Source organism: Exophiala xenobiotica (assembly GCF_000835505.1).
Source record: "Exophiala xenobiotica strain CBS 118157 unplaced genomic scaffold supercont1.7, whole genome shotgun sequence".
In the NCBI taxonomy this organism is placed as follows: Eukaryota; Fungi; Ascomycota; class Eurotiomycetes; order Chaetothyriales; family Herpotrichiellaceae; genus Exophiala; species Exophiala xenobiotica.
The window spans coordinates 338,317-355,864 of NW_013562488.1; the positions used below are offsets into that span (position 1 = coordinate 338,317).

General features: G+C 51.3%; 7 protein-coding genes across 8 annotated transcripts; 2 read left to right on the forward strand and 5 right to left on the reverse strand.

Annotated features, from left to right (window-relative positions):
* Positions 1 to 269: 269 nt before the first annotated feature.
* Positions 270 to 8,852, reverse strand: PV05_10833 (uncharacterized protein). The gene has a single exon (XM_013454254.1). It carries the CDS (start codon positions 8,354 to 8,356, stop codon positions 737 to 739), a length of 7,620 nt encoding a protein of 2,539 aa, XP_013309708.1. The 5' UTR covers positions 8,357 to 8,852; the 3' UTR covers positions 270 to 736.
* Positions 8,853 to 9,383: 531 nt separating this feature from the next.
* PV05_10834 (uncharacterized protein) lies at positions 9,384 to 11,027 on the reverse strand. Its single transcript, XM_013454255.1, has 2 exons — positions 10,123 to 11,027; positions 9,384 to 10,069 (listed from the first exon to the last, which is right to left on the reverse strand). The coding sequence occupies exons 1-2, from the start codon at positions 10,892 to 10,894 to the stop codon at positions 9,981 to 9,983; spliced, it is 861 nt and encodes a 286-aa protein (XP_013309709.1). The 5' UTR covers positions 10,895 to 11,027; the 3' UTR covers positions 9,384 to 9,980.
* Positions 11,028 to 11,182: 155 nt separating this feature from the next.
* Positions 11,183 to 12,710, forward strand: PV05_10835. Of its 2 annotated transcripts, XM_013454256.1 has the most exons (4): positions 11,183 to 11,262; positions 11,309 to 11,472; positions 11,568 to 11,964; positions 12,020 to 12,710. In XM_013454256.1, the coding sequence occupies exons 2-4, from the start codon at positions 11,312 to 11,314 to the stop codon at positions 12,173 to 12,175; spliced, it is 714 nt and encodes a 237-aa protein (XP_013309710.1). In that variant the 5' UTR covers positions 11,183 to 11,262; positions 11,309 to 11,311; the 3' UTR covers positions 12,176 to 12,710. The 2 variants fall into 2 exon arrangements, with proteins under 2 accessions (XP_013309710.1, XP_013309711.1); XM_013454257.1 differs by having other exon boundaries at positions 11,183 to 11,472.
* PV05_10836 (uncharacterized protein) lies at positions 11,854 to 13,262 on the reverse strand. Its single transcript, XM_013454258.1, has 3 exons — positions 12,796 to 13,262; positions 12,420 to 12,742; positions 11,854 to 12,339 (listed from the first exon to the last, which is right to left on the reverse strand). The coding sequence occupies exons 1-3, from the start codon at positions 13,153 to 13,155 to the stop codon at positions 12,237 to 12,239; spliced, it is 786 nt and encodes a 261-aa protein (XP_013309712.1). The 5' UTR covers positions 13,156 to 13,262; the 3' UTR covers positions 11,854 to 12,236.
* Positions 13,263 to 13,615: 353 nt separating this feature from the next.
* On the reverse strand, positions 13,616 to 14,740 carry PV05_10837 (uncharacterized protein). The gene is made up of 2 exons (XM_013454259.1): positions 14,555 to 14,740; positions 13,616 to 14,418 (listed from the first exon to the last, which is right to left on the reverse strand). The coding sequence occupies exons 1-2, from the start codon at positions 14,606 to 14,608 to the stop codon at positions 13,711 to 13,713; spliced, it is 762 nt and encodes a 253-aa protein (XP_013309713.1). The 5' UTR covers positions 14,609 to 14,740; the 3' UTR covers positions 13,616 to 13,710.
* Positions 14,741 to 14,922: 182 nt separating this feature from the next.
* On the forward strand, positions 14,923 to 16,412 carry PV05_10838 (uncharacterized protein). Its single transcript, XM_013454260.1, has 2 exons — positions 14,923 to 15,118; positions 15,177 to 16,412. Exons 1-2 carry the CDS (start codon positions 14,956 to 14,958, stop codon positions 15,737 to 15,739), a joined length of 726 nt encoding a protein of 241 aa, XP_013309714.1. The 5' UTR covers positions 14,923 to 14,955; the 3' UTR covers positions 15,740 to 16,412.
* On the reverse strand, positions 15,352 to 17,211 carry PV05_10839 (uncharacterized protein). The gene is made up of 2 exons (XM_013454261.1): positions 16,708 to 17,211; positions 15,352 to 16,659 (listed from the first exon to the last, which is right to left on the reverse strand). Exons 1-2 carry the CDS (start codon positions 17,144 to 17,146, stop codon positions 15,872 to 15,874), a joined length of 1,227 nt encoding a protein of 408 aa, XP_013309715.1. The 5' UTR covers positions 17,147 to 17,211; the 3' UTR covers positions 15,352 to 15,871.
* Positions 17,212 to 17,548: the final 337 nt, after the last annotated feature.

The window sequence follows — 17,548 nt, forward strand, 5'->3', positions numbered from 1 at the left end:
GAAGTGGGCCTAAGGAGCTGTAAGAGAGATAATGAATGAAGTATTGGCGAAGAAGGAGCTGTGAGTGGTGCAGCAGCTAACTTAGGTACGCATTGACCTTTAATTTGTTGTCCGCAGTTACCGCCACACCATGTCCCTCCACGCATCATGCAAACAGGACCTGGCCCTTCACCGGTTTCTGTATGGATCGGTCGAGTGCGCGGAGGCTGAAGATACTGGGACTGTAGCACGTAACGAGCAATGTTGATTGTAGTGTAGAGGTTGAAGAAGTCTGAAGCAGTCATGAATAATTTCACGATTCTATCTGTGCCAGTGGCATTTGAACCGTTTGCCATCACGCCAGACACACATGGTCCGGATCCAACAACACCACCATTCCATGCGCCAACTCGGACCACAACGAGACCTCATGCCTCTCGACGGGCGGGAGGAGAGAAAGTCCAAAACCAAATAGGCTCCTCACTCCTTCCACGGCTCTGCGCCTATGGTCCGTCTGATCCAACTCGCTCCATCGTCTTCACAATTGATCTGCAATACCTTCATGAATTCGTAAACCATCATTTTTTCGTCGTTGATTAGTTTTTGTTGTCTCATTCCATTCTTCTAGTGACGCCATGCCTCCATGCCCAAATTCAATCCCTTTCAATCAGTTCCTCAACAAGTCCCGCCGGATTGACGCCCGCTCAAAGATCATGGTTCCATACAACCCAACGCCGCCTTGTGCTGCGACCCCGACTCACGGACTTTGGAGTTCTTCAAAATCCTCCGTACTCAATTCGGCCAATTCGCTGCTGTTTTCTTGCCAGTCAGCACTCATCGTTTCAACCGCAGACTCAGCTTTGGCTCGCAGAGCGGCCATTGTGGTCTGGATGCTGTTGACCTGCTCCACTTCCTGAGCGTTATCGAGATCAAAGTATCCCAGACAATGCTCAACCACTTCAATGAGTTGATTGGCCTGCCCAGGTGAAAGCGCCGCATTTTCTCTGGCTCGTGAAGTCAAAAAGGTGCTGTGTGCAAAAGCTTGTGCGTCCTTTGCGAATTCTTGCACAAGACCCCGTAGCTGTCGGTGAAGCCGAAGATCCTCAGTCTCGGATTCCTCTAGCGGATTAAAGACAAGTCTCTTCAAGATATCCATCGTAGCGTGTCGGATGTGGGTCTGACCATCAACGGGGGAGAGAAGGAACGTAGGCGCCCAACGTGGCACAGTCTTCAAGACTTCCTCTTCCAGAAACCCACGATCGGCTTCAATGGACTGGTTCTCCAGTCTTGACACAGCGTCGACAAATTCAAAGTACTCTCGGGAGTAATCAATACCAACCGTCGCGATGCTGTCTAAGGCAGCCTGCACCAGGTCGACAATGCGGTGTTCCGACTGACAGGATTCGCAAAAGGTCAAGATTGGAGTAAGAAAGCTGACAGCGACGTGGATTAATCTGTCGTTCAACCCCTTATGTAGAACTTCAGACAGAGCACCGGCGAGATTTGGATCCCCTGCAAGGTATATGACCAGGTCGTTGACCGCCGTCGGATTTTGTCGTCCAGCTATCATGCGTAGGACCCACTCCAAATTTGGTGGCATTCTGCCCACTCCAAGGACCTCAAGTTCACTGGGGGTCAAGCCGATCTTTTTGTCAGATAGACGGTAATCCCCGTCCGGAATGTGGTGCAGGTCGACTCGCAATACCAGGTTCACCAAGAATCGAATAAGAAGGCCATGATTGAAGGGCCGGTTCTTCTCTCGCGCCGCCAGATACGTGCTGTACCGGGTTCGCAATCGCCTAGAAATGGTGAATTCCGCATTGTTGACGTGGATCAGCACGATGTCGACGCATTTCTCCAGAAATTCTTCGTCCAACAACATAACTACCTCGTCATCGCCAAGTCTCGGGATGCTCAGCAAAATGCCAAAATATTCAGGCCAGCAGCGGCCGCTCTTGGTGACGATGTCCCACAATTTGGCGAGTCGAGCGATAGCACATTGCAGAGTTCGAGAGTACATAGTACTCAAATCCGTAGGGTCGTCACCAGTGGCGTCCATTGTGGATTTCAATGAATGCAGATGAGCGAAGACATGCGAGAACAGACCAGCAAAGGATTTCCTCACCAACTGGAAAGGGCTTCGAACAATCACGTCTTCAAGCACGCGAGTAGCCGTAAACCAGCGAGCAACAGTCTTGGCGCAGTCAACACACTTCTCCGAGCATTGCCCCAGCAGCTTTAGACTGTCCTCCACGGCCGGCAGATCCTTCCAGCGAGACGAAATCTGATGCACATATTCCAGAACCATTTCAATCATGCTCGTCTCGAGGGTATGGTGGTCGCTGCAACCCGTCCCAAGCAGCATTCGCTCCAGCAGCTGACGAACGAAGTGTGCATGTGTACTGTCTTGAGCACAGTATGACCTCAAGAAAAGCTCATTTTGCTGGGCGATGTGATGTTCCATTCGATAAGGTAGTGGGATGCGAACGGGGTTGACCGAGTCGTGCTGGCGATATTGCTCTTCAATCTTTTGTATGCTTGAGGTCCTCTGGTAGAACAGCATATAGGCACTATAGAACTTCGGCAGGTGATAAAAGCCGGCATCAGCACTTCCGCCGAAACAATTCTCTCTCATCTGGCTGGGATCGAAGACAGTCACGTCTTGGTCGTTGAACTGAACCCACGAGTTCTCGATTGGTTTGATCGACGGCCGTTGACGGATGAAAGAGTAGTAGTGCCCCGAATCTGCCGTTCCCGAGTGGACTATAACTCCAGTGAGCTGGAAATAGTCTGGCTCATCAGAAGCACCTTCATCACTGAGGCGCGACAGAGTGTACGGTGCGATATCAAGGGTGTCCGGAAACTGAAATTCATCGTTCACTTTTGTCCGCATTCCCGTCATGATGTCGTAGTCGAATCGTTTCAGGTTGAAGATGAGATTATCAGGGACATCTTTGAGGCATGCACGCTTCACCGCATCAACGTGGCGCCCACAAGAAGTACAGGAGTATTTGTTCTCTCCCTGGAGGACTTCACCCTCGACGTAGGCCCGGAGGCTGTCCTCAAGACGCGCTTTGCCCTTGATTTCAACTTGCACAGCGGAAAACGGCTCGAGTCTCTCTGAAATGTGCTCGCATTCTTTAGATTTGACTTGTTGCACCAAGTGGCCTCCGTAAATAGACCTGAACACGCCTCGTGCTCGGCGGTCGATCTGTCCCTCCAGACGGTCGAACAGGAGGTTGAAAAATTCGTCGACGTCCATCTGCACAGATACATCGATTTGTTCACCCTCATAGGTTGTTATTGCTTCCACCGCCCCTGATGGGTCAATGGACTTCTCGTAGGAATTTTGCATGTACGCAAACACTTTCGCGAGCTCTCGGACTAGCTTCTGCCTCGACTCGTCGAAATTCTCCGCATTCAGGAAGAACTCGCGAAATTGCACGTTCATGAAAAGTTGTGTGAACAAGGAGTTGAGGTAGCATGTGTTGGAGAGATTGCGTAGCCCAGCATAGCCCACCTCAGAGCGAAGACTTTGCCGCTCGTGTGCATACAACGGCTCAAAAAAGTCTTGTTGAAGCAGATCATCATGCAATCTTGCAACAATCGTGGCCATATCTTGTGGTCCTTGACACAGAGCCAGTATGAGATTGTAAAGCCCTTCACGGACTGTACCGTCCAGGACAGGCAACGCCAACGAAGATTCGGTCAGAGTGCCACTCTCCGACAAAGCTGGAAAGAGGAAGCGAGAAATAATTTTGTCGATCAACCGATTGCTGTGAGGCAGAGCCTCATTGTTCCTCAACAACTTGCAGCATTCGTGGAGGAGCTTCGTCAAAGAAGCAACGACATGATCTCTGAGAGGTTGGCCAACGGTTTCGTGATGCTCGTGCTCTATGAAAATGGAGCTCCATTGGACGAATTGATTGTGAAGTCTTTCGGCAGAAAAGGACTTGCCTATTCTCCTCAAAATCACGAGGACTGTCTCACATATCTCCGCGCATTGTTCGGCATGATCGCAAGCACGCGGCAAAGTTTCGACCAACGCAGTCCAGAGATGTGACAAACAAGCCTCCACAACACTGGCTGGAAACCGCGAGCGTGGTGCTCGGGGGTTGTTGATCTTGAGATGTATTTTGGTCCCAACAGCCCCTGTCAGGCCGACCACAACTTCCAGCAGAGAACGTCGCACGTCGGCCCGAGGGTCTGTGACGAATGCGAGCATGATCAATCCCTCAAATTGCTTGTTGGCATCCACATAATCCCAAGTGCGATCGTCGTGCAGGCAAGCCTCGGTGAAAGCCTCTAGGATCAGCCTCACCATGGCTGAAGTGGAAACCTCATCACTGCCTGTGTTGTCACTCCCCAATGAGAAGTACAGCATCCTCGAGATCTGGCAGGAAAAATCCAGGCGATCTTCGATGTACTCACGTGAGGTCTCTGGTGGGACCTTAGCACGAAACGCTAGTAAAAGAGCCTGGATTAGGCCATGAACAATAGACATCTGAAGCGGATTAGTAGGATCAGATAGGTCCAATTTCGCGAGGATCGCCAGAATGGTCCGAACACTGTAGACTAAGAAGTGTGTATCTGGGGTCGAGCTGAAAGATTCATCCTCGATGCATGACAGCAGGGCCCGGGCGCAGTACAATAGCTTGAAGGGCTTGTCGGAAGGTAGCAGCTCCATAGGAGATTTCTCTTTTGAGCGGATGAGGCGGATAAGTTCAGCTTGTGCTGGAAATAAGCTCAGGAAGCCGTAGACTTCTCTCGAGAGACGCTCATCCGCATCCAGAAGGTCGTACAGATCGTCAAAATGATGCATGATTTTGTTGTCCACTGGTGACGAAGCTCGGGTGGTACGAGTAGGAACATTCTCTGGGCTGTTTGCTGTTTTGCGAACCATGAAAAGTCCGGTCGAGGCTTTCAGTTCGGCCAGCGTTTCGCCACGTCCTGCAAGCTCGATGCCTTGGCCGAAATGATAGACCGTAAAATCTGTGAAGCCGCTAGCTTCAGAGATATACTTCCACAGATCGTCCCCCGTATTTTCCGAACCAAATTCGACTTTCTGCATATCAGGGCTGACGTATTTACTGCCGAAGATCTGGATGTTGACTTGTACATTCTCGCCTTTCTTCGAAAGAAAGCCTGGCAGACCTTGCGCTTGTTGGCCAGGTGTCGGACTGTACCGTGGACGCGATTTCATTCCTTCCAGGAAGCTTCTGAGAAACAGCAAGGATCTGTCAAATCGAAGTTCTTCGGCACGAATCTCTTGCTCAGATGCGATGATGACCATGGGCTCATCCTCTCCGCTCATGGTGCCGTCGGTATACGACTTCAGTTTTGAAGCGGATGCCATCACCTGTCTGACGCAACGATCCACAAGAGACGAATGTGTGGCATCTATCACTGGCCTTGAGCGTCGGGTTATAAGTTGATGGTCCAGATACTGCTGGATGATGAAATCCGTAGCCTGATTCTCAACTGTGTTAGGGGGCGCCTCCAGCATCACTCTCCATATTCTATCGATTCCCGGAATGACGACCACGTCCTCAGCATCCGGTGGGGTTTGAGGAGAATGTCGAATAGTGTAAGAGACCGAAATTTTCAAGAATTCCAGAAGCCTATCGTCGTAGTCCTGGGAGCCCAGGCTTTGAAGATGCTTGTCGATGATCAAGTCGAGAACTGGATTCGGATCCTTGACCTGTCTCATTCGCATCACGTGGGTCAAGGTATCCCACGCTCTGGCTCGGACTGACGGTGGCAGCTTTTCTGCAGTGAAAAATGAGCTCCATAGTGACTCGACCGAAGCTTCGGAGAAGGTGTCAGGGGCCAACAGCATCAGGACATACAGTAACGACGCGCGCACGTCGTACGCAACTTCGAAAGACGCCACTGGCACGTTATCGCGCAGTAGCGACAATTCAAACTGATTTCTGATGTAGGCAAGATCTGCAACAAGAAGTCCTATCAAGTCGAACTTTGCGACCATGTCTGGAAGTGTGTCTCTTCTCAACATTGGAATCAAGGTCGTTAAAACCAGGACATCCCCAGAGGAGTACTTATTGTGTGCCCTTAAATTCTCTGTCGCCTCGCTGATGATATGGCTCAGCTCTTCGTCGTCAATGCTGATCGTGCCAGCTTCAATGAGACCAAGTGAGAGCGCGGTGCCGAGATGTCGTGAAAATTCTTTTCGTATGACTCCGGCCTGCTCTAAAGCCAGGTTTTCCTCCATTGATGCTTCTCGCAGGAGTCTAATGAACAACTGTCGTATGACTGGATCTGTATCCTGCTGAGAGGATGATTCACCATGACTTCTGATCTTCTCCAAGAGACCAACGGTAAATTGTAACACGTGAGCATCGAAGCGCTCGAAAGGATAGTTCAACAGCTTCTTGCAGATGTAAGAAAGCGCATGTAGGTCATACACATGGCAATTAGACAGAAGGTTGAACACTTCGTGGACGGTTCGGGGATCTTGGCTTTCCAGGATTGTCTTCCAGATGTTGTCCGTTGTGGAATCTGCATAGGTGCCGGAGACGCACAAGAATCCCACCACGTTGTGGCTACGACGGATCAGCTGTGGATGAGAATCAACACCAACAATGTAGTCGATAAGCTGGTTTTCCTGGATGAATTTCACGAGAAATCGGACAAGTGGATCGGCCGTGGCAGGGGGAGGTCTTCCAATTATGCGCTCCTTGTATACCTGGATTAGATCATTCGACATGGTATCAACGCCGTAGACACGCAGTTCCATGCGTCCATTCGTGATAAACTTGCGCAGAGTCTTGAATTTCCAGGCCTGGGGCATTGTGCTGGGAAGATCTGTGAGGTCGCCATCGACGAAACCAACCCCGGCAGAAGCGATGATATCCTGACCGATCTTGGGAACCTCCACGGCGATGACTGCAACGATCGGGTTGAGATGTTCAAAGATCTTGTTCGCACTCTCGATATGCAGCCACGGAGCCTGTTTCACAATAGCTTGTTGTATGGCATTGTCAACCTTGAGCATGATGTCTGCAGCATCGTCACGGATCTGGTCGAGCTGCGTGAAGGTTGAAGCCTGAAATGTTGGTTCGCTCACTGCCGCAGTTAGAGGCTTCATGGCGTGATTCGTCACTATCAGCAGGCTGTAAAGGTGCTTGACCCACTCAGGCTTTTTAGGCAAGAAAGGGTATAGTGCAGATAGTAAGCCAGAGACTGATGGCAGCAAAGCCACGCGATTGTCCCCGACCCGATCGAGCACTGGAGCAAGAAGCTGCGATATCTCAAAGTTCATCGTGCCTCGGAGTGCATCGTAGAACGGGATGCCTGAGGTTTGGAGCATCCAAATCAATGGCTGGAAGTATGGATGCGACTTGAAATTGAAGTCTTTCAGGATCCGTGAGTCGCCATCAGGTGATAATGCTTGAAGACACTGCGCATCATAATCCATGATTAGTTTTGTGAGATGGGCATACGCCACGAAGTAGTCGACCAGATCTTCTACTCGGGCTTGCGCCGGTGGGCCGGTGTCGCGCCTCAACAGGTTCTCAATAAGGTCTGGTAGCCGCAACCAAAACTCGCGGTCTTCTTCGAACAGCCTTGAGGGGAATTCCACACAGGTATCAACAAAATCCACCAACCAGTCTTTGACCCTCAGAAAGATTTCTCCATCTTGCGCACCACCATATTGGAACCGGTTGGATATTTCAGCGATTGCCCGGCGAGCATCACCAGGCGCTTCTCCGGTGTAGGGAAATGTGCGACGAACATGATGTGGTTGGATGGACTTGAGCACTGATGTTCCAGCAGATCCACCAACCCGACCTGTCCATCTTGTCTGCGTGGGATCTTGGTCAAAATCTTCCACTTCGGCAACCTCGATTTCGGGAGATTTGCTTGGCGATGAGGAAATGGATATAGTCTCTGGATGCTCTGTTGATTCTGGTTCGGCAATGGATGTTCTGTTGAAATCCTGGGCTCCGTCAACACCGAGTATCAGACCTTGTGAAGTTGAGTCGGAAGGATTTGACGTCGGCATCTCGGCATTAGCGGCATCTACTGTCGGCTGTGTGACAGACTGTGAAGATAAAGGACGTGTCTGGATGGTGACCCTGCTGGTAGGGGACATGGCAGTAGCGGCGCCTGCAGGACGAGGAGGGAGTGGTGGGGTGCGAGCAGGGCTTCCTTCCACATTGCTGCAGGCACTATTGAAGGCTGGCACGGGAGGAGCGAGGTCACCGTCTGTTTGCTGGAGGTCAGACATGACTTGGGTTCCATCAGGCTTGGTTTCGCTCAGCCTCGGGCGCTTGTGCTCATGCTCTGGCAACTCGGAGCCTTCAGTGGAGTCACTCCGATTGCGAGTCGAAGAGTCGGATATTGAGGACGACATGTTACAAGAGTGTCATCGGGACGGTGGAAGCGCCAGTTGAGAATAGGAGCGGTGTGACTGAAACCAAGTAGAAGGTGAAGCAGAGGTTGAATGGTACCAGGAGTGAGAGGTCTTGGCGCAAGGCAAACTGGTTGAGGATTGCCTGCTTGGCCAGAAATTGAAGAGGGTCGGTATCAGAGAGGAGCAGACTGTCGCCGGCGACTCAGTGACTCTGTGCTCGAATAAATGAGAATGAAAGAATGTCCGCCTGTGCCATTGTCTAGAATCTAGATGGAGGCAAGTGATAGCGCGGTAGTAAGTTAGGGAGAGGAAGAACGAGGCGGGGCAACCGGGAATGAAATGTTTGCTCCAACAATAGGTAATGGATGTGTGCGAAGATGATAGTCTAAACCAGTTGAGGAGACTGCTGATAAGTCCTCAATGAAGACAATCGGGATATCTTGATGATGGAAAAGCAAATGGGTTTGTGGTGAGTCTTTGTTGACCAGGCTGCAGTGTACAGAAAGGATAGAGCCAACTTAAAAAAGTTGCCGGCCGTCTGGGCTGCGCTTTTCGTCAGTCCGACGCCATTTTCGACGCGTTTTGGGGCGCGACTGAGGGGCTTAAACAAGCGAATCCAACGTCTTTCCATCTTTCTGCACTACTCCGCCCATAGCCTTGATAAATTGATACTGGGCAATGGGCACCGACTGGATTACCTGAGGTGCTGAGGTCCAGTTTCATCCTTTATCGCGCCCCACGTCATCCTCTTTTCTACACCCACTAGCCATGATCTGCACCTTACGACAGCGCCAAACAGTGACAAACCAACATGGACAAACAAAGGAAAACGGTCCATGCTCTGTCGTTGCCGTATCCCGAGCCTCAGTGGTACTCACAGCCCTCTTCTGATTCTGCATGAGATCTTCCACTAATTCAGGCCAGGCCGCAAATATCTCCAGACCACGAGCAAGCCATCCTCAGCCTATTGATCCCCCTCCTGCAACCGATCGGTGATTTCAGACGAGAACATGTCGTGCGGTCAAAAGGCAAAGGCAGGGCAGGGAAAAGTAAGACAAAAGTACAGGAGGAGTCAATGACAGAATGGATGCCGGCAATTTATGACCACCTCACCATAGGATACAACAGTACAGGACGGACACTAGAAGCTCTGGCTCGTAGACGCCAACCACCCAACATACTTGACAACTCAGACACCGAGCGTCTCTGGGACCCTGCCACCAAACTCTGTGCTGTGTTTGTGTGTCGAAAGTCTCTCCCCGATATAATGACCTCCTCACTACCAATGCTCCTCGCAACCTCAGCTCCAAAAGCCACGCGTGCAAGGTTGGTCGACATCTCCCCGCAGTCGGAAGCAAAATTAGCACAGGCATTGAACCAGCCTCGTGTTGGAGTGTTGGGGTTACGAGAGGATGCTCCTGGATCAGACGCTCTGCTGCGATTTGTAACTGAGAATCTTGACCCGGTAGGAGTGCCTTGGTTGGAGCAAGCATGCAGCTCTGCATACTTTCCAGCCAGTATCAAAACAATTGAGACAACCCGCAAACCCAGGTCTAAAACTCCATCGCTGAAAAGGAGGAAGATGGAGAAGGAGAGGGACGACGCTAATGATACATGAACACGCTCATCGAATGAACGGGATTCGGACTGGAACACGCTTGCGGTAATCGACGTAATCTTGCCCAAAGAAAGAGACAAGATGTCTTTCTTCGTCTATACAATAGGATCAGTGGGACTGGGAAGGCCTCTCGAGGACGGCGACTTACGCGTGATGCGATGATTGAAAAAGTTCCATAACGCCACCGCATATGCCACAAAACAGATCGGGTTTCCGAGTAAAACTTGCGTGCCCAACCCCCACCAGAAGAATCCAAAATACGAGGGATGCCGTGAGAACGAATAGACTCCATCAGTTACCAGGACATGATCAGCCCGCTTCGTCCATTGCACTATGTGGTTGAAATTGGTCTGGGCTTGTTTCATGGCTGTGCTTCTTACGAGCTGGCCGATCACCACAAGAGCCAGCCCTGTTCCCACGGCCAGAGAAGCTGGCATAGCTGGGAAGAGTGCTGGAATCTGGAATGGCATTCTCATCCACTGCGGCTTGTGTTCTGAGTAGAGCCAATGCCGGACTAGCAATTCCAGCATTGCGGCTGTATGCGCCGCTGCGTATCCGACGCCATTGGATAGCAGAAGGAATGATGAGATAGATGCATCGGGCGGGTTATATCGTGCCGTCAGGTCGAACTCAAGATAATGAAAAAGTGCTAGGATGGCCACAAAACAAGGCGCCCTCCACAAACTGCAGCCCCAGTAGACCAATTGCGCGGACAACAGTACACAGAAGCCCAGCACGATGCCGAGCCCAAATGCTCGAATTGAGACCCCAGAAAGCGACCTACGTCCCCCAGGCAGGTATGCTGGAGGGATGTAGATGGTCGGCGGGTAAGTTGCGTTTCCATTCTGATCCTGTTCATGTCGAATTCGCGGAAATTCGTGGATGATTCCTGGAGATCCTGATTCGGACGAATCGGACATTATCGCTCAGCAGGTTGATTGTGGCTTGAAGGATCGGAGTTGATGTCGAGAGAAAGGAACGCATAATTAGTTGAATAGCAAGGGTGTGTGTCACGAAAAGAATGAATCAAGGAGACAATAAGGCGGAAACGAGCATATTTGGAAGAACAATAGTTTAAGACCTTAGCCTGACGTTGGCACGGACATTTCTTTCGATTCACGTTGCCTGATGCTTCGCCATTAGGCTGAGGGGCCGTTAATCCGGAAGACGCTCGCCCGCCTTCTGCGTCAATGTTTCTCCGTGCCGAACGACAGCCTGATGATGAATGTGTTTGGTGCATGATGGTGCCTTGTACAACCAATCCGATAAGAGACAGGCGGACGCATAGGTATTTTGGCTCGAGTACTCCCCAAGTCACTTCTTAACGTTGCAAGACCATGATCGCAAACACAGAGTGGGAGAGAGCGCAACGAGGCGAGCTTTACCATGCCTTCATTCCCGAACTCATCGCTGCCCGAGACCGATGCAAGCAAGCTTGCGACAGGCTCAACACCTCTAGTGATTTGAGCCGGCGACGAATGATAGAATTATGGAGAGGGTACGGTCACGACTTCACTTGCGTCCATATCAACTTGAACCCTATCACAGCCATGCTCCCCGTCAGATCTCTCAAACCCCCACTCACATTCACAGTGTAACTAACGACCCGCGCCCTCTTCCACCTCGCCAATCCACCGGGGACGCGGACGACAAGATACTCTCCAAGGAGCCATGGGTCTTTGGGCCCATTCACGCCGACTACGGCTTCAACATCATCCTCGGCGAAGGCGCAATGCTGAACTACAACTCGACCTTTGTCGACACTTGTCCGATCATCATTGGCGCCAGGACACTCATGGGACCCAATTGCAGCTTCTACTCCGGCACGCACCCACTCGACCCAGCAGTCAGGAACGGTACCGATGGTCCTGAGCTGGGCAAGCCGATCAACATCGGTGACGACTGTTGGCTGGGAGGCAATGTCATTGTCTTGCCGGGGGTAACCATCGGGAGAGGGTGTACGATTGGTGCTGGGAGCGTGGTGACCAAGGTACTTGACCCATACCCGGCTCTTTCCTCCATTGTGTCTTCTGATTTCGCAAAAGGACATCCCAGCCTTCCACGTCGCTGCGGGGAACCCTGCCCGGGTTCTCAAAAAGATTGAAACGACCATGGATCCTTCCTACAAGAAGTCAGACATATCGCGAGAGGACGCAAAGCATGGAGCAGAGACTGTGATGGCCGAATCCATGGACCATTGATGTTGGAAATGGTGCTCGTGTGTGAAGGTGGATTAACGAAACAGTCGCCGGTTGTCGAGTATTATACCCACTTCTCATAGTCGGGGAAGAAGCGGTCGTGGATTCTTCCTGCATAGTCGATCACATTGGGAAAGCTCTTGACAAGCCTCTGAGATTCTGGATTACTTTGACATGCCAGTTAGATCAAGCACAGAGGGGATTGGCTGGTCAGGGCCGTCAGACTGCTTCGCTGATCCAGACTCACCTTTTACTGACAAGAACCGAGGTGATGAATCCAAAAAGTGTTGCATCGGCCTCTGTTGGTTCTTTGCCGCCTAGGATCCACGCTGGCTCGCTGACAGACGCTCTTCGAAGCCCTTGTTTCAAAGCGTTGTCAATATACTCCCAAATCTCCGTCTTCAAGGCCCGCAGTTCTTCATCATTGAATCGGCCAGTCCCCTGGCCATACAGGGTATGTGAGATGCTGCGATGGACAAAATATCCTATTACGATCCGCATGGGATAGGGAATGGACCAGAGTGCTTTGTCCCGCTGCAGGTAGAAGTTTTCGAGCCACTTCTCACGCATCTTCATTGTGTCAGCATGGCCAGCCGATCCCGCAGACCTGGAGAATCACATACATGATAGAAATACAATTTATCCTCACACAGGGCTCGAATCGCAAGATCATTGAGCTTCTGCTCGTCGGACAAATTGCTGTTCAAGTCTGGTAGGCAGCCCATGGTCTGCAATCGTTGAATGATGAATTTAGAATCGCCCAGGAAATCCGGGGTTGTTGAGGCATCGCTCTGAAGCGGACTGAGGTCGACATAGGGTATCTTCCCTTTAGGTGCACCTTTCGCGCCGCCGACTTCAACCTGATATGGTAGGCCAGCCTGGCGACAGCGGAACTCGACCTTTGTGACGAAGGGCGACCAGGTATACTTGCCCTTGTCTGGCCAGCCACGGTAGAGAATCAATCGCGAGGGTTTAGTGGTCATTCTGTGATAATTTCAGGCGACTTCCGATGCAATCTGTTCCTGATAGAAGTCTTCCATTGCTTGAACAAGAAGGGACGCAAATAGTTCTTATAAGTTGGTGTGGCAGGTCTCGTCGTACCTAGTAACAGGGGGTGAAGGGTCTAGTTGCAATGCTCGGTTCGATAAGATCCCGACTCGGATGCAGATCAACACAAGCCGCCTCCACCCTGGGAAAAGACGGAGCCGTGGCCGATCAGCCCACCTGAGATAGAAACCAGGGGCCGTCGTCAAAGCCTGCAAGGACCAAGTGATGCGGGCGCCAGTTTATTGCTCTCTCGTTGGGAACAGAAGCAGGTTAGGAAGCAATGGGTAATCAAATTCGACAAGTATGGGATTGAAGGACAACCCGGAAAGGGCGAGGCTGGCTTAAATGCAAGTTTCCAGCAAGCGAGAAGAGGAAGAAATCAATGGCCAGTATGTGGCCGCACTACTGGTACTTCAATTGATGCAAATTGTCTATCAAATCGCCAAACCATTTATCAAGCAACCCTGGATCTCTAGTTGCGTCCGTGAGCCTCATAATCTTGCCCTTGACTCACCCGGCTCCAGCAAGCTCAATCCAGTTACCTTCTCTAATTCCTTTACGGCTTCCTGCGTCCGTCCGAGAACCACCCTTATGGTCCGAATTCCTAGACTCTTCGCCGTCTTCAGGTTCTCCCCGATATCGTCCAAGAAGACAACATCCTCGTTTCGGATGTCTTGTCCCCACTTCTGGCGGATCTGCTCGAGCGCATACTCGTAAATATTCCGATTGGGCTTTCTCATGCCCACATGTGCACTGCTCACAAAGATCTCAAAGAACAGTCGCACATCGTCAGGACCGATCTTGTTAAACTCGTGGCCCTCGGGGAATATCGTCGTATTCGACAGCGCTGCTAACTTATACTGTCCTGACGCTTTGAGCTTCTTCAGAGCGGGATACATGTACGGATCCGGGGTACGCGACATGCTCATCATAGTCCAGTACAGCGTCTCCGCGTCGATATCCGGTACAGGTGGCGGGTTTGAGTTGTTGGACTTCTGATGGAACTTGGCCCATAAGTCTGGCCGCTCCAGGTCGGCCTTGAACATTCGAAAGTAGTTCGCATCATTGGGGATTTCGCCGCGCTCGAGTTTGTGCCACGCTCCATCTGGCGTGAGTTCGCGGATTGAAAAATTGATGTAGCCCCTGGGGATGCCATGTTGGATTTCGTAATCCAAAATGGCTTGGAATGGCGAGACGACCTGGTTCGTCCGAAGTCAGCATTCGCTCACCAATGCCTCTTTGGCTCAGGTCGACTCCATGCCCAGGCCTGGAAACTCGTAGTCTGTTTATCAAGCCAAGGCAAGGCCATGAATGAAACGGTCGGCGAGAACTCACACAAACTCCGCCAATATCGAACATCAGCACCTTAGGACGAGAATGCGAAGCCATGATGGAGACAGCAGTCTATCGACGAAAATCTACCATCCACGAGGAGAGAGATATAGTCGATGGTATCCTTCTCCTCTGCTCTTCTCAGACAATGTCCATCAACGATCAAAATGAACAATAGTCATCTGTCCCCTCTCACACCGAGCAAGCAAGCTGTTTCGAGACTTGAGCCGAGGCTTCATCTCCAGCGGAGAATATTATCCGAAGTAGACTATGATTGGTCATCGCGAAACGCGATCCTTCACTCCCCACCAAACCGCGTCGTGGGGATCAATACTACTACGAAGGAAGAGCGCATGCGTCTACAGTGGAAACGCAACATTTTTTGTGCCTGTCGAGAACTCAGAATGGATGACCAGTCCATTACATCTCTCAAAGCAGCATTTATAGGATCCCAAGTACGCCATCTTTCGACCCCTCTCGAGCCCTCCACAGAATGGCGAGACCAGGCCACGGAGCCAGAAGGAGGACATCTAAGTGACAAGGTGGTGCAGGATGTCGTTGCCAAAGGTATGAGCTAGGTTATGAAAGACATCTGCAGATCAGAACCTGACATGCTGCGCCCAAGTCAACGAGAAAATCAAACAACACAATCGCATGGTCTTCTCCCAGCGATCGCAGCGGCATGTCGCTGAACAAATTGAGACATTACACTGGAACCTTGTCAATGCCGAGTCGAACGACACGGGGCTCGATACCGTAATAATAAGACGAGACGCTGAGTTGACAGAAACATCAACGATTGGGAATCTCCCAGAAGACTACGACGATCTGGCCCTCCATCCTGACCACGAAACGAATGCAGAGGAGGCGGAGATGTACACGCGCTTGCGTCAAGAACTGCTAGGTCTAAGTCATGCGCGGGACGCACTCAAGCAGAAAGTGGCCAAGTACAAGTCCTTGCAGAGGTTGATGGAGCCACTGGACAACCCCCTGGTCAACATACAGCCCAATCTGATCACCAAAGACGGGGAGCTGAGCAAGGAATTGGAACGGATGAGAGTGCTGCTTGCTCGAGTCACTGGGAAGGTGTCCGAAAAACCCAGGTCGCCGGATTTCGCGAGGACCAACCCAGCACCTCTAGCACTGAGTGACAGGCAGAAATTGGCAGCACTCCTGGAACCGACATGAAGAGTCGACACAATCTCGCTTGAAGTCTTACGATGATCGTACAGTATCCTATCAGCCATGGTTATCATAAGACCTGTAACGCCGCTTCATGCATATGCCATTGCCCCCTCCTGCCAGATATTGGTCGCAGAATCATTCGTCAACTGCTTCCTCGACTGTCGGAGCAGCATGTCGCTTCGCCGGCGTTGATTTGCCAGCGGAATCAACTGAAGTACTAGTGGCAGACTCAGGGGGAGACGTCGACTCCCCGCCTGCTGGCTTAGCTTCTGCCTCTGTAACCTTCTCATCCGATGCTGCAGCAACCTTTGCCGCTTTCCTGGCTTTCTTTTCTTGCTTCTTTCTCTTGATGTCCTCTTTGGTTTCGTGCCAACCCCAGAACGGACGGAAGCTGTCGAAGAAACCCACATCTTCGAAGAGATTCGGGTACAGCCAAAGGCCAGGCGGGACGAGGAAGAATGTGAAGACGAACAGAATCAGTCGGAAGATGGCCATGGCGAAGAACAAACCGAGCAAACCCATCAAACCCCAGGAGCCGTACCACACACCCTGTCTCATGAAGAAAGGCCATAGGGGGAAGAGGACAACAGTGAAGACTGCAATCAAGGCCAGCGCTGCCCACATCTTGGTCTTCCACTGTGGTCCCTCGAATAGCCAGACGTAATGCATTGTCGGGTCAAACTCCTGTTGTTGCTCGATCTTGACGTGCCATAATCCTTTGACTCTCTTCTCCTTCTTGGTTTTGGCATGATTGTGTCCTTCGTGCGGATCTTTCTTGGAGACTCGTAAAGCCAACATGTTCAGCGGGAGGAGTTGTAGGGCAGCGCGTGCTTCGGCGTCATTTTCGACCTTGGGCAGGAGAGAGTTCTTCTTCTGGGTTTTCTTGTAGGCGTCGGAGTTCAAGGCGCGAAAAGCTCGTTTGACTGTGGTGTGTTAGCTGGAATTCAAGGAAGCGCATGAACTATTCGTGCCTTTGAACATGTCCTTTCTCTCCCCATTGAAGATACAGGTTCTGGTCTTCAAGTCCTGAGATCGTAGAAATTTCGCAACTGCCAGCGCAGCAGGAGTAGGCTCGACGCCCGAGTTCAAGTTGACTGGGATCTGTTGTACCTGTCCTTGCGGCGGTCTCTGGCCCGGAGGCTGTTGCCCCTGAGGCTGTCCCTGTCCCTGCTGCTGCTGCTGCTGTTGTTGTTGTTGACGCATGAACGCTTGTCTAGCCTCCTCTTGTTTCATTTGAACAAACTGCTGTGGGCTCATACCGGCTTTTGCGGCTTCTGCTTCGATTTGTTGTCGTTGAAAGGCCTGAAATTGAGGGATCGTCATGCCACGCTTCTGCGCTTCCATCGCTATCATCTGTTGTATCTGTTGCGGGGTGAAGGGTTGTGCGCCCGGAGGCCCTGGCGAAGCCATGATGGTGGAGAGGAGACCTGGTTTCAAAGGAGTACACAGGTCGGCAAGATCGTCGGTCGTTGACTCTCAGGGAAAAGACACGGTTTTGATCAGAGAAACGTACAAAAAGATTATCGGGATCCCCGGATTATGTCATCCTCTCAAGCCTCCTTGTGGCAGTGCGGCACGCTTGGCCTACTGAGCCTCAGTAGCCCAAGATCTGTTTTCTAACTGCCCGCTTGTTCATTCTCATCAATGACAACAAGTTCCTCTCTTCTGCTAGTGTATACTCACGCACTCTACGGATAGTTCATGGAGAAGCAATGGTGGGCTAGCAGTCGCGCCACTTTGTGAGTGCTTCAACCTCGAACTCAACATGAAGCGGCATCCCTCGACATAGGAGTCTATGCCTGAGTTTCCCAT